This window comes from Misgurnus anguillicaudatus, chromosome 1 (assembly GCF_027580225.2).
Source record: "Misgurnus anguillicaudatus chromosome 1, ASM2758022v2, whole genome shotgun sequence".
NCBI lineage: Eukaryota > Metazoa > Chordata > Actinopteri > Cypriniformes > Cobitidae > Misgurnus > Misgurnus anguillicaudatus.
In genome coordinates this window covers 26,376,477-26,391,360 of record NC_073337.2, presented here as the reverse complement: position 1 = coordinate 26,391,360, position 14,884 = coordinate 26,376,477, and the positions used below count along the sequence as shown (strand labels likewise).

Below are 14,884 nucleotides of genomic sequence, written 5' to 3'. Positions count from 1 at the left end.
GTCATTCGCATCGCCCTGCGCAAGTTCGAGTCTATTCACGTCTTTGCATTGAGTTTGTATGTAATCTACTCGCGCAAAGTGTGTACGCCTCATAAGTATACTAATGCTGCATATACAACAAATGCGAAGCATCGTGTTCTTCGCTCTAGATCACTCGTGGGATTTAATTTTGTGCCATGCAAATTTTTTGCTTGAGATGAATTTTTCAACTTGCACGAAAACACGTTTTAGGGCGAATATCAAATGTTTTTACAGCAATCACGCCACCCAAATCATGTCATTCGCATCGCCCGCGCGGGTTCGCCTCTTCACGTATTTTCATTGACTTTGTATGTAATCTACTCACGCAAATTGTTGAATTCATGTTTGGTGTGTACGCCCCATAAGTATACTAATTCTGCGTATACATCAAATGGGAATCATCGCGTTCCTCGCTCTAGATTACTCGTGGGATTTAACTTTGTGTCATGCTAATAATTTGCTTGAGTTGATTATTTTCAACTTGCGCGAACACGCGTTCAAAAGGCGAACATCGCATGTTTTCTCTGCAATCACTCCACCCAATTCGCGTCATTCACTAAATTTGTATGTAATCTACTCACGCAAATTGTTGAATGCGTGTTTGGTGTGTACACCCCATAAGTATACTAATGCTGCGAATACACCTAATGCAAAGCATCGCATTCCTCGCTCTAGATCACTCGTGGGATTTAACTTTGTGTCATGCTAATTTTTTGCTTGAGATGAATTTTTCAACTTGCACAAAAATGCGTTTTAGGGTGAACATCAAATGTTTTCACAGCAATCGCGTCATCCAAATCATGCCATTCGCATCGCCTGCGCGAGTTCGCGTCTATTCCCGTCTTTGCATTGACTTTGTATGTAATATACTCACGCAAATTGTTGAGTTCGCGTTTGGTGTGTACATCCCATAAGTATACTAATGCTAATGCTACTAATTCACCAAATGTGAAACATTGCGTTCCTCGCTCTAGATCACTTGTGGGATTTAACTTTGTGTCGTGCAAATTTTTTGCTTTAGTTGAATATTTTACATTTGCACAAAAACGTGTCTAAGGCGAACATCGCATGTTTTCACGGCAATTGTGCCACTATTCGCGTCTTTGCATTGACTATGTATGTAATCTACTCACGCAAATTGTTGAATTCGTGTTTGGTGTGTACGCCCCTTAAGTATACTAATGCTACGCATACAACAAATGCGAATCATTGCATTCCTCGCTCTAGATCACTCGTGGGATTTAACTTTGTGTCATGCAAATTTTTTGATTGAGTTAAATATTTTAAACTTGCGCGACGACGCATTTAAAAGGCGAATATTGAGTGTTTTCGCTGTAATCACTCCACCCAATTTGCGCCATTTGCATCGCCCTGTGCGAGTTTGCGTCTATTCGCGTCTTTGCATTGACTTTGTATGTAATATACTCGCGCAAAGCATTGAATTCGCGTTTGGTGTGTATGCCCCAAAGGTAATAGTTAATCAAAAATTATGTTTAATAACATTAAACTTTTCCTATTTAACGGAAACTAGCGAGAGTTTCTCATCTGTTGTAAGTGCCTGTGTGGAAAATTGACAGATCTGTTTTGTAATATTATATAACAACACCATCTATATAAACGCGTGTGTGGCAATGCTTTTATTGTTAACAATAAAACAGCAAAAACAGATGAAAAAGCTCAACAAAAACATCTTAGTAAACTTCAGTAGAGATGCCAAACCCGCCACTACATCAGACTCCAAAGCTGCCAAGTAACATCAGAGAGAGAAAGAAACCTGCTGGGCTACCACTTTAAAATATGATGAAATGCTATAAAACTGGTAGAAAAAATACATGCATACAAAATCGCAGATGCCATATGGTTCTTCTGATTAAGTCATTGTTAAAAATCTTGATCCCTCTTACAGATTATCTTCAAAAACTAGTTAAGTGACTCTTTAACAAAATATGAGACCCTGCCTGTTAAAACCATGCAGGCTAAAGCCTTATAATCTAATTATTGGAAAACAAGCATCAAAATTTGGTTTCAATCTTTGACATAACATGATATTAAAGATAAGGCTATATTATCACTGAATGTTCTTTACATTACTGTATATACTAAATCTCAAAAAATGACTTTAACTGGGTTTTCACAGACAGGGTCACAAATGAAATTTTTGTCATTGTATACTGATCCTAATGTCATACCAGACCGACATAACTTTTATCTAAGAATCATCATGGGTCTTTTCTTATAAGCACCAACATTTGCCTTTCGGTTAACTGTTACTTTGGTTAGTTTAGGGAGTTCTTAATAACACAAGGACAGCATAGGTTCAATTCATGAATGCATTGTTCAGTCCAGTTTGTGAAGGAGCTCAAAGGAATCATTTGGTTATGAATCAGACTGACTGATCAGGGTTGCTGTTTTTTTAGCTTACAGCTGACTGCAGGAGAAATTATAATTGTATAACTCCGTCACTCACTATGGGAAAAAGCTATTTACGACATAAGGATAAGCACAAAATTACTTTATTGAACTTTTCAGAACTTTTTAAACTCTTTAAAGTAAAAATGCATGCAAGATGATTGTATTTATAAGAAAACCATGCTGTAAAACTCATGGATGTTATACTATCATGTGTATAGTTAGAGTTGTGAAGTGTCTCTAGATCAGTGGTTCTCAAACTGGGTACTGGGGGCCACGAGATGGTGCCAGGGGGGCCCCAGATTTTGAAATTGTACAAAATACATTAATTTATCTATTATTATAAATTCTGTGTAATTAAAGAAAAATAAGACTAGTGACCAAAGCACTATGTTGTATCATTTAATATGTTTTGTTTCATAAAAAAATCATAGTTTTAATTTTTTTATATCATACATTGTCTTTGGGGGGCCGCAGTGGGATGCACTGTACACAAGGGTGGCCGCATGATAAAAAAAAGTTTGAGACCACTGCTCTAGATAATAGGATCTATTCCTCATTTTTTAAGAGAGCCCTTCCTGCTTCTCCAGAGACCAAACACCCTGACATCAAAGCTATGCTGTCATCACACAAGAATTTCTAAGTGCCCCCATCCTTCAGGAATACCGGCCACCCTGGAATTTTAAGTGGATTTTAACATCTCTTTCTGGGTCTTTAAGAACAGAAGGGGTGGGGGATACTGATCCAGGACCTGGACAGACATGATAGGGAGCCACATAAAAACATACTGTAGTATACTTCAGCATTTACTATAAACTGTGGTACATTTCCAGGATTCTGTAGTGTTTTTGAACCTTACCATACTAAATGTTAATGTGTACTACAGTACAGTATATACTACAGTTAGTACTGCTACAGTATACTACAATTTACTATACGGGGTAAGTTGTCACAAATCCTCCTTTCTAACAACAGCAAGGGCGTAGTTTTGATTTTGACATTGGTGGGGATGCAAATAATTTCATTATATTAAAGGTGCCATAGAATAAAAAACTCTATTTACAAAGGCATAGATGCTCTGTACATGGTAGTGACACATCGTGAGCCTCAAACACGTCTGTTTCCTCGTTTTTATGTAAACCTCGTGCACACAAAAGGCCGCTGGAAACAGGCCAATCTCACCATAACACCAACTGTGACGTCACAGTCGAGATGTACGCCGCAACATTAAATTACACATTAAGTCAATTACAATGTTATTAAAATGCTAAAAACAAAGTTGTGACTGCTTAGCTAGCGCTACATGCTAATTAATTCTATATGCTAGCGTTTTGCTGAAGTTCTATTAGTTAACAATGAGTTGTTCCTCAAAATCTGTATTTTCGTCTGATGCGGGCTCAAAATATAAGATCTGTTTATTGTGAGCTTCTGGCATGAGCCTCAGAGCAGAGCCAATCAGAGCGGAGCTCAACATTATTATTCATGACCCTTCCAAATAGGGCAAAAATAGACCATTTCATTCAAATGACAAATCCTAGGATTGTAAATGGACATGTACAAACCTTTCTGGATAATTTTTGCACTTAATAAAGTTACATACCTTCTAAGTAAATATCACAGAACAAATTAAACAGATTATTTCAATGCATTCTTTGGCACCTTTAATCTTAGGTGTCACTTTATTAAGATTACACATGTCAAAAACAACACATATAGGCCTGTTTTATTTGTATTTTATATTTAACTTTTTTGTGATGTCTTTTTATAAGAGTTTAAATCTCATTTAATTGATTCCTGAATAAATTCATGTTAAATTAAATAAGTAATAAATAAAAACCGCAAGAAACAGACAGACATCAGTTTTTATATATAAATAAAGATAATTTGGTTGAAATTATTGCTAGGGACAATTCAGTCTTCCCTGAATATTGGTAGGGACATGTCCCTAGTGTCCCTACACAAATCGACACCCCTTGCATAAGCCCAGTTGGGTTTTAACACCCAACTGTCTCTTCTTGTATTGCTGTGGTGATAAAAGTCACAATAAGTGACAACTTGCCCCAGTTCTTGCTTTAAAAAAATCAAAAGGCCTTTCAGAATCAGAGTTAATGGAGTTTAATACTGACCCCTACCGTTTGCATGACCGTATTGCATGAGGAACAACAGGGGCGTAAAACTGCCAGACAGGGGCGTAAAACTGTTTGGGGCGTATATCTGCCGGTTCCAGGTCTGCAGCCTCCCCCGACTCCCATCACCATGACTGAACAGGAAGCACTCGCACCTCTGAAATCTCTTAACTCTAATGATCCGACTTACATCACTTTTATGAATAACTGCAGAGAGAAAGCAGAAGGATGGTGGTTAGATTTCTCGGGGATCCCAGTGTCGTACGGTGCCATAAAACCGGGGCAAGCATTGCAAATGAACACATATCTGACTCATCCGTGGGTCTTCAGAGCATCTGATGGTGCTAAACTACTAGTAAACTTGAGTGAAGTTTATTTTCCTACGCCTGCGGAGTACGAGGAACACGGAAACCCACTGTACAAGCCAGTGTACATCACTGCCCCAGGTGCGCGAGACCATTCATCATAAAGTAACACTTATTACTTAGTATAAGTTTTATTTGATGGGTAGGGAAAATGTACATCCAAAAGCTCGCAAAATAAATTCCGACAGACGTATAAAATGGCTATACTGTACTGTATACTAGTAACACTGTTTACTGTAGTATGTGTATTATATTAGTAAACTTTGTTAATGCATTTAATTCTGCAGTATAACTACCGGTATGTTGAATTGATAAACTGTAGTAAATACTGTAATATAGCCTACTTGAACACGTGGACATGAAATATTGATTTTAAATATTTTATTAGCTCATTTGTTATCAATTAAAACCTGCATGAGAAAAGAGACAGCGGAGTGATACATATACATATAAGTAGTTCCGGTAAAGATGACTGTCGTGGATGTCACAGATCACTGTCGCTAATGACCAATCAGAATGAAGTTTTCCAGAGCGTTATGTTATATTAATAATAATATTTCTGTTTGTCAGTGTACTCGTTACAAGAATACTGTATACGGCTGATTCAGAAAACGGTACGAAAGGAAGACGTCTACAAACTGGAAATCCCCGAGTATTTGAGACAGGAAATCAGCCGACCACCTGATATACTGAGAGACATTAAAGCATTATCCGCACAGAGAGCAATGTGAGATGTGGAAAACCGACAGGAGAATGGCGTCAAGATACCGCGAGAGCGATTCGAGAAATCTTACGGAAAAGTCTATTTTCGAATCGCTCTCGCGATAGTTTGATGTCAACCGCCTAAGGTGACATTTCCCCTCCTATACCACTCAAACTGAAAGCAAAACTAACTTTAAATGTCAGATATCTCTCCTTGCTGACAAACAATAAAATTACAATGGTTTAACGTAAACCAATGAACTGTTTACCATTGTAATACCGGATTTTATATAATCAACTTTGGATTTGTTTAGGAAAAAGACTCTGTGAAATAATTGACCTAAAGGTGGTTCGGTTTGAACCTTTTGATCTCATGATATCTTTATCTTAAAGGTTTGAACCCAAAACAAAACTTCCTAATCTTAAGGTTTGAGTAACTTGATCTCATCATTTCAGAGGTTTGATGACTTGATCTCGTCATCTAAAAGGGCTGACTCACATCAACTGTTGAAAATATATGTTCTTATATATTTAATATATGGGTCTAAGATGACAATTTTATATTCACGTTTGGTATTATTTTAAGTAAATAAGGTCTAATTTCTGTTATTTTAAGATAAAGTGTACCAAAGTTAACAACTTCATGCATAATCATTATATTGGACACAGTTAGGGTTTATAAGCATGCATAATTTTGTTTAACTGAAAAACAATAATGATATGAATATATAAACATTAAAGAAACATCTTTGTTCAGAACTTCCCGCACTGTTGTGTTACCAGGTTTGACTTTAATTCGGTGACTTATGTTTTTATACTATGCTGATCATTTTAAGTGGACGATTTAATAATGTGGTGTTCCTTATACTAGTTGATGACTTCATTGATTGATTTAAGTATAACCTGCCTGGCAAAATAAATTGTTAATTTCGAAATAGCTCTGCGTTGTTCAGTAGGCGAAAGGTCTTTACACACCGGGACGTTTTTCGTGCGCGTTTAATAATGTATCCGCATTCTATACTTATAAAATAAACTAAATTATGATCAGCTAATATTACCTATTTATAATTGAAGTCAGACTAAACCCAAATTCTAATAAGTTAAACTAAATTGTAGTAACTAATGATAATTTATTTATTAAAAACACGATACCGTCGTTGGGCCGGTGGGTGGTTCCTTACACCATTAGAACCAATGTAACATTTCATCATGTAGTGTGTTTTGGGTCGTATCCCATTCCCATAAGGCCAAAAATGTGTTTTAAATATATGCTAAATACATTTTGTAGAAAATAAAGCTTACTTCAATATAGTTTTGAGTTTGAAAATCTTGGTTTTAACCTTCATATATTAACATATATTTAAAAATGTATTTCGGGGTAACAAATACATTTGTAATTTTTACAAACCATACTGCAAAAAAAATATTTTTCCTGGACAAAATATAAAAGTTTGTATAAAATGTACAGTATAAAATTCTAAGTATCGGCTATTTTTGCAGTTGAAAATATATTTCATTTTAATCTTTTCAAATCTGTTTGTAACATACAAAGTTTTTCTTCCAATATGAGGTGAATATAAATGATTTAAAATATAATAGAAAAATATACAAAAAATGGCCAAAATATATTTGTGAAAGATATATTTTTGTAAACATATTTCAGTACATATGTTTTAAATTATATTTGAAAATATATCTTTTTTTGCCGTATGGGATTCCAGTTGGACTTAATGGTGATCTGTTGGTTCCCATCCACTAGATTACATTCCCCACAAAAAACCCAACCCAATTTCCAGTAGAGACCAAAGAGACCAGTATAGTTTCTAGTAAAACCTATTACAACCATTTAATCCATTAGAATTACTGTGATGGTTTCTATTGTTTTTAACAGGAATGTGCAAACCCTTTGGCATTCAGGTCCCAGGAGAAATGTTATATGCATATAAATAATGTCAGCCAATCAACAGTCAAAGCAAAACCAGTTATTAAATTAATTACATTCTGAGCATCACAATGTTCTGTGTTACGATGAAGACAGCACACGGGTTAAAACACATTCATTTTTATTGAGTACTGTACATTAAAGAAGTGTAAATTATATAACATCTGAGTTTAATCATTTCTATTTCACACAAAAAATTAAAGCATGTATTTCTGTTTCATAAATATTGCACTTTGGGTCTGGTTAATAAATAAGGATTATACTGGCATCTTTATAAATCATTGTGAATATTGTCTTTTTAATTACATTTTTATTTCTACTTTATTTAAATGAGATGTACAATGTCCTTAAAATATGTTCATTTTGTTTGTTTTAAGTATTGTGATTTGTTTTGGTGTTTATATGGTATTAAAGTAAACCAGTTTTGTGTAAAAGCTTTTGGAATGTTAACGTCGATTATAGGCTTACAATATTAATATTTAATGATGAACATCCCATGCACCAACCAAAATGAATCAAAATGTGTAGGCTTGATGTAAAGTGCGTTCCCAAACCATTATCACTAATTTACAGTTGCACCCAACTAGACAGGACATTAGCACAGATGAGGTACACCACACTTAACACAATTCAGGAAGCATACTAGCATTCATAACTATCACAGCTTAAAAGATCAAGTAATTTTTTTTAGAATCATAACTTGCTATAGCTTTCAAATATATCCAAAGTACTGAAGCGAGCTGAATGTACGATGCACCTGGTTTGGAAACATAAGGAAAGTAATACATCATACAAGAAGTGACATTTTAAACACCTGCTGTAAAGAGTTAACAAAGAAGAAATTATATGCAAAATCGCTTGCATGTACAGCACTTTCTAAAGAGAACGGTGCACATAGTCACTTAACAAATAATTTTGATGCAAAAGTGGCACCAGTGTGTATCCTCTGTAAGACATAAATCCAAATAAATGATATGTACAATTTAGTTGTGAATGTTTGACATTGCACTGGTTACTTTAATACGATTAGTTGAAAATTGCAAATATATTTTGAAAAAAAAAAAATCCTGTGTTGTGATACTAAACAGCGCAATAAGATTGCACTGTAAAAAAATTACAAAAAATTAAAAAAAAAAATTACAATGTTATTGCAGCTGGGCTGCCGGCAATCCACCGCAGATCCAAATCCATGCCATTCACTGGCAAGAGTTTGTTCAAAGTTATAAAAGTTAAATACATTTAAAATACTAACAAGTCTTTATCTTTACAGAATAAAACCATACAATAACAGCCTCATGCAAAGCATTCTGGGAACCAGAAATCATCATCAACCTTTTTCTGTTTTTTTGCTTCAGATTTTGTTTCTCAGAATGTTTTGCTTGATGCTGTTTTTTAGTTTTACTCTGTAAAGACAAAGACCTGTAATTGCTTAATGTTTATTTAACTTTGAACAAAATATTGCAAGCAAATAACATACATTCAAATCCACGGCAAGTTACCGGCAACCCAGCCGCAACAACACTGCAATTTCTACAGAATTTTTTTACAGTGTGTATTTGTAATTAATTAGTTAATGCATTAGCTAACATAAACAATACTTCTAAAGCATTTATTAATCTTTGTTCATTTACTAATACATTTATAAAATCAAGCATTAACATTAACTAACTAGTACTACTACCAAAAAACCATATTGTTCATTATTTGTTCATGTTAGTTAATGCATTTACTAATTTAACCTTATTGTAAAGTGTTACCGATTATTAAATTAAAATGTTTCTGTATTTGAATCTACTCAGAAATAAAGTACCCAGAATTCAGCTCCAAAATGAAATAACATCACACCCTTCAGTGTTTCTTCATTGAGTCAAGAATGCGCAGGATGTGCAGAAAGAGGTTGATTATGTCCAGGTACAGATTGATGGACGCCAGGACGTGTTCCTCTGGTGAGAGCTTGTGCATCAGCAGGTGCGTATCGAAAATAATAAACCCACAGAACAGCAGCGCGCCGGCCCCAGCAAAAACCAACTCCATGGTGTCGTTGTAAAAGAAAAGCTAGGAGACAGATATTTGCATGGTTAATGAAATGTGCATGCTCTTGAAAATGGCGACAGGTCTAGGACGGTCTACTTACCCTCAGAAAACCTGCAATGATCAGGATCCACAGGCCGGCGAACAGACTATTGGACACAGAGGGACAATTAGGGTTTATATGCGTGCACAATTTTGTTTCACTGAAAAAATAATACTGATATGAAAACATTATGACAGCAAGTAAATAATAACAAAAAGTTCATTTTCTGGTAAACCGTTCCTTCAAGCAGTCTAATAATTAAAACTATTGCTAGTAATTCTTCAACCCCCTCCACAAAGACATTCATTTATTACACGCAGTGATTTCCCTGCACACCAAATGGTGGATGATGCGTCACACCCGTAAAAGTTATTACCCGAGGAAACCCCATTATTTTATTTCAATTTAATGACTGCAAAGAAGAATGTTTCACAAGAGAGCCATTTTGCCTCGAAGAGCACCATTCTTCATGGATTCGGAGCAAATGGATTAAAACAATATCCTGGAACTTATTTATTTCGACGCGTCCATGCCCCGAGCTTAAGGTAGGGTGAGAAATACCTGGCCCCAAGTTTGCTGAAATCCCGTTTGGACTGGCAGGTGTAGGCAGTGAGACCCAGGAACACAGCAGATGTGAGCACAAAAGCCTGGAGCACTATGGTGTAGTCGTAAAATGTCACTTGAAAGAGAAAACATAGCTTTAATTGTGGCAAAAAGGATGCATCTAAAAGAAATTAAAGGGCTTATCATATGCTCATTTTTACAAGATGTAATATAAGTCTCAGGTGTGCACAAAATGTGTCTGAAGTTTCAGCTCTAAACAACCCACAGATTATTTATTATAGCAAGTCCAAAATGCCCCTATCTGGGTGGGAGCAAAAAAGCGCTGTTTACATGTGTGTATCTTTAAATGCAAATGAGCTACAGCTCCTCACTCTCTTACCAACAGCGCTTTCAGCTAAAATACACAGTCTGATTCCGAGATCAAACCAGACGGGAATGAAGCAAATAAATCACGCGAACGAAGTGAAAATCACGCAAGTAAATCACGCGAAAGAAGCAAGTTAATCATGCGAATAAATCATGCGAATGAAGTGAATATATCACGCGAATGAAGCGAATAAATCACTTGAATGAAGCAAATAAATAACACAAATACAGCAAATAAATCACGCGGATGAAGCGAAAAAATCACTCGAATGAAGCGAATAAATAAATTATGCAAATACAGCAAATAAATCACGCGAATGAAGCGCAAAAATCACGCAAATTTATCGCACGAATGAAGCGAATAAATCACTCGAATGAAGCGAATAAATCACTCGAATGAAGCGAATAAATCACTCGAATGAAGCGAATAAATCACATAAATACAGCAAATAAATCACGCGGATGAAGCGAAAAAATCACTCGAATGAAGCGAATAAATAAATTATGCAAATACAGCAAATAAATCACACGAATGAAGCGCAAAAATCACGCAAATTTATCGCACAAATGAAGTAAATAAATCACACGAATAAAGCGAATAAATCACTCGAATGAAGCGAATAAATCACTCGAATGAAGCAAATAAATCACATGAATAAAGCGAATATATCACGCGAATGAAGCAAATAAATCACTCGAATGAAGCGAATAAATAAATTATGCAAATACAGCAAATAAATTACGCGAATGAAGCGCAAAAATCACGCAAATTTATCGCACGAATGAAGTAAATAAATCACACGAATAAAGCGAATAAATCACTCGAATGAAGCGAATATATCATGCAAATAAAGCGAATAAATCACGCAAATGAAGCAAATAAATTATGCAAATACAGCAAATAAATCACGCGAATGAAGTGCAAAAATCACGCAAATTAATTGCACGAATGAAGGAAATAAATCACACAAATAAAGCGAATAAATCACTCGAATAACGCGAATAAATCACTCGAATGAAGCGAATAAATCACACATATACAGCAAATAAATCACGCGGATGAAGCGAAAAAAAAATCACGCAAATGAATCGCATGAATGAAGTGAATAAATCACGCAAATGAAGCAAATATATCATGCAAATAAAGTAAATAAATCATGCAAATGAAGCAAATAAATTATGCAAATACAGCAAATAAATCACGCGAATGAAGTGGAAAAAAAATCACGCAAATTAATCACGCGAATGAAGCAAATAAATCACACGAATAAAGCGAATAAATCACTCGAATGAAGTGAATAAATCACTTGAATGAAGCAAATAAATCACACATATACAGCAAATAAATCACGCGGATGAAGCAAAAAAAAAATCACGCAAATGAATCGCATGAATGAAGTGAATAAATCACGCAAATGAAGCAAATATATCATGCAAATAAAGCGAATAAATCACGCAAATGAAGCAAATAAATTATGCAAATACAGCAAATAAATCACGCGAATGAAGCAAAAAAAATCACGCAAATTAATCGCACAAATGAAGTAAATAAATCACGCAAAAGAAGCGAATAAATCACGCAAATGAAGCAAATAAATCGCATGAATAAAGCGAATATATCATGAGAATGAAGCGAATATATCATGAGAATGAAGCAAATAAATCACTCGAATGAAGCGAATAAATCATGCAAATACAGCAGGTAAATCACGCAAATGAAGCAAGTTAATCACACGAATAAAGCGAATAAATCATGCAAATGAAGCGAATATATCACGCGAATGAAGCGAATAAATCACTCGAATGAAGCAAATAAATCACGCAAATACAAATAAATCATGCGGATGAAGCGAAAAAAATCAGGCAAATGAATCGCGCAAATGAAGCAAATAAATCAAATAAATCACGTGAATTAAGCGAATATATGAAGCGAATAAATCACACGAATGAAGCAAATAAATCATGCAAATACAGCAAATAAATCACGTGAATGAATCACGCGAATGAAGCAAATAAATCACGTGAATAAAGCGAATAAATCGTGCAAATGAATCACGTGAATGAAACGAATAAATCACGCGACCAAAGTGAATAAATCACGCTAGTTGCGCGTAGTTGGCCTTTTTTGAACTCGGATTGAGTTAACTAACTTCGTTCATTGACAATTGAAATTTGTGTCAATCGTGCGTAAAATTCAAACACAAATATGCACAATTTGCCAGCTTCAGCTAGCTTGTAGTCTCAATATGCAGTATAGATCATTCGTCTGAGTCGCACTGCAGGATGTCTACCCCGTCTACTTAACATGTAATTCACTCGCGCTTAATACTTCATTTGTGTCTGGTGTGAGTGCACTATGAGACAATTCTATCTCACTACTGAGATATTTGTAGACAGCACATAACTCACTTAGGGCAGAAACTGTGCTAATGCAGGACTGCAAGTCAGTGGTCGTGGGCGGGGATTTATCAGTGTGACGTCACATTAACAAGAGAATCAAAACAGAGACTGATTTGGTTTAATGGGAATAAATAAAAAGGGGATGGATTTTTTTCATTTGTGGGGTGATTGTATTCACACACTGCCAACACACATTTATGTCCAAATATCTTTTAAAAGTGGATTTTGCATAATAGGTGCGCTTTAAATAAATAACAATGCATAAACTTACCTGCAGTAGCTACAGACAGTGACTCGAGCAGTGTCTACAAAAAGATTAAATGCCCATTATGTACATTATAGTATTTAAAAGATGATTGTTTTTGTGAAAAGTGAAAGTAAAAATTTCAGACTGAAAGTGAAAGCTTTCTGCTTTAGTCTAAATCTATGATGTAACACACTAAGGTACAATTCAATCATGATGATTTGACAAATCTATGGTATACTTACAAATCCAAATAGCAAATATAGATTGATAGGGTGCTGGTGTCGGTACACAGCGAGGGCAAGGAGCAGGATAAGAGACCCGACAGCAGATACCAGGACCAGAGCGGGACTTTATAAAAGAAAATCAAAGCGATTGGTCACATTACTGCACCTACATTCTTTTAAGTGTATGTTTGCATGTTTAATTGGATTATCTGCAATCCTTACTGAAAAACAGCTAAAATAAGCCCGTGAGCTGGCTTTAGCTGGTCTAGCTGCGTTTTGGTCACTGATCAAGCTAGACTTAGCTGGTCTGGCTGGAAAACCAGCTGACCCACCAGCTTTGATGGGCTGGGAGGACCATCTTAAACCAGCTACTACCACCTTGAACCAATGATCATCTTATACTGATTTTAGCTGGATTTTTCAGTAGGGATTGAAATAGTGAATGCAATGAATGCTTCATTACCTGGAGTGCACAAAGCTTTTAATGGGGTCGCAGAGCATAAACACAGCAGATATAACAGTGGTTACAATAATCTGCAAGGACAGGATGGTGTAAACCTTGCGAAGAAAATCTAAAGAAATAAAGAGTTCAGAGTTATCGATCCATTTTGACAAATATATGCAAATACAGTATAACTATCTATATGGCTAAATAATTATCTATTGATTTATTGGCTTTTATTGTGAAGTTACTGTCACATTCTTAACATTCAGGTTTTACCGAAGTGACATTTCAAGGAACTCAATAAGATTAAAGGGATAGATAAATATTCTTGCGTGTTGTTAGAAACCTGTATACATTTCTTTGTTCTGATTAACACGAGGGAGGATATTATGAGGAATCTTCGTAATCAAACTGCTTGTGAGCCCTATTCACTTCCATAGTATTCTTTTTCCCACTATGGAAGTAAATGGGGCTCATGAACGGTTTGATTACAAACATTCCTTTAAAAATATCTTCCTTCGTGTTCTTCAGAACAAAGAAATGTATACCGGTTTGTACCAACATAAGGGTGAGTAAACGATGACAACATTTTTATTTTTGGGTGAACTATCCCTTTAATGACTCGTGTCAGCTGACGTTTACACCGTATATTCACCCACATCGCACGAAACAATGTCAAAAAACAATTTAAAAAAGCTAAGTTAAATAGATTTAAAAACATTTTTAAGACACTAATCCTCTACAATCCCCGTAAACAAATCGCCTTTTAAATAGACGTAAACTGTGACGCACCCATCCGGATGTGCACGCTCGCGCTCGCGACGTTCGTGCCATAATTGAAGTCATCCTCAATCGATGATCGCGGATATTTCTCCTCATTCATGTTTGATGGATTTAAACTGGTGGGTATCATAAACTGGCAAATGCTAGTGTTATGAAGATGTCTTCCGTCTTCCTCTTCTGTCTTCTTCTCTACCGTCTGGACTTTCACCGTTTGAT

General features: G+C 35.5%; 2 protein-coding genes and 1 long non-coding RNA gene across 4 annotated transcripts in view; 1 reads left to right on the top strand and 2 right to left on the bottom strand.

Moving 5' to 3' along the window:
• Positions 1–4,702, bottom strand: part of LOC129431672 (uncharacterized) — a 20,416-nt gene extending 15,714 nt beyond the window's left edge. The window contains exon 1 of the long non-coding RNA XR_012370118.1: positions 4,563–4,702. This is a non-coding gene — a long non-coding RNA (uncharacterized lncRNA). The remainder of the gene's footprint in view (positions 1–4,562) is intronic.
• Positions 4,687–8,055, top strand: vhll (von Hippel-Lindau tumor suppressor like). Of its 2 annotated transcripts, XR_008639892.2 has the most exons (3): positions 4,687–5,002; positions 5,492–6,016; positions 6,051–8,055. XR_008639892.2 is itself a non-coding variant. In XM_055189636.2 (2 exons), the coding sequence occupies exons 1-2, from the start codon at positions 4,687–4,689 to the stop codon at positions 5,650–5,652; spliced, it is 477 nt and encodes a 158-aa protein (XP_055045611.2). In that variant the 3' UTR covers positions 5,653–8,055. The 2 variants fall into 2 exon arrangements, 1 of the variants encoding a protein (XP_055045611.2); XM_055189636.2 differs by having other exon boundaries at positions 5,492–8,055.
• On the bottom strand, positions 7,961–14,884 carry tmbim4 (transmembrane BAX inhibitor motif containing 4). Its single transcript, XM_055189635.2, has 7 exons — positions 14,678–14,884; positions 13,904–14,012; positions 13,459–13,564; positions 13,241–13,274; positions 10,201–10,318; positions 9,700–9,745; positions 7,961–9,620 (listed from the first exon to the last, which is right to left on the bottom strand). Exons 1-7 carry the CDS (start codon positions 14,796–14,798, stop codon positions 9,414–9,416), a joined length of 741 nt encoding a protein of 246 aa, XP_055045610.1. The 5' UTR covers positions 14,799–14,884; the 3' UTR covers positions 7,961–9,413.

Bases quoted from the DNA above. Each gene is read 5' to 3' on its own strand.
- vhll (XM_055189636.2), top strand. From the start codon at position 4,687: ATGACTGAACAGGAAGCACTCGCACCTCTGAAATCTCTTAACTCTAAT. The intron at 5,003-5,491 runs GTGCGCGAGACC...TCTGTTTGTCAG, and splicing joins AGTGTACATCACTGCCCCAG to TGTACTCGTTACAAGAATAC.
- tmbim4 (XM_055189635.2), bottom strand. From the start codon at position 14,798: ATGATACCCACCAGTTTAAATCCATCAAACATGAATGAGGAGAAATAT. The intron at 14,013-14,677 runs GTGCGTCACAGT...TTATTTCTTTAG, and splicing joins GAGCGTGCACATCCGGATGG to ATTTTCTTCGCAAGGTTTAC. The intron at 9,746-10,200 runs GTATTTCTCACC...TGTGTCCAATAG, and splicing joins TTCAGCAAACTTGGGGCCAG to TCTGTTCGCCGGCCTGTGGA.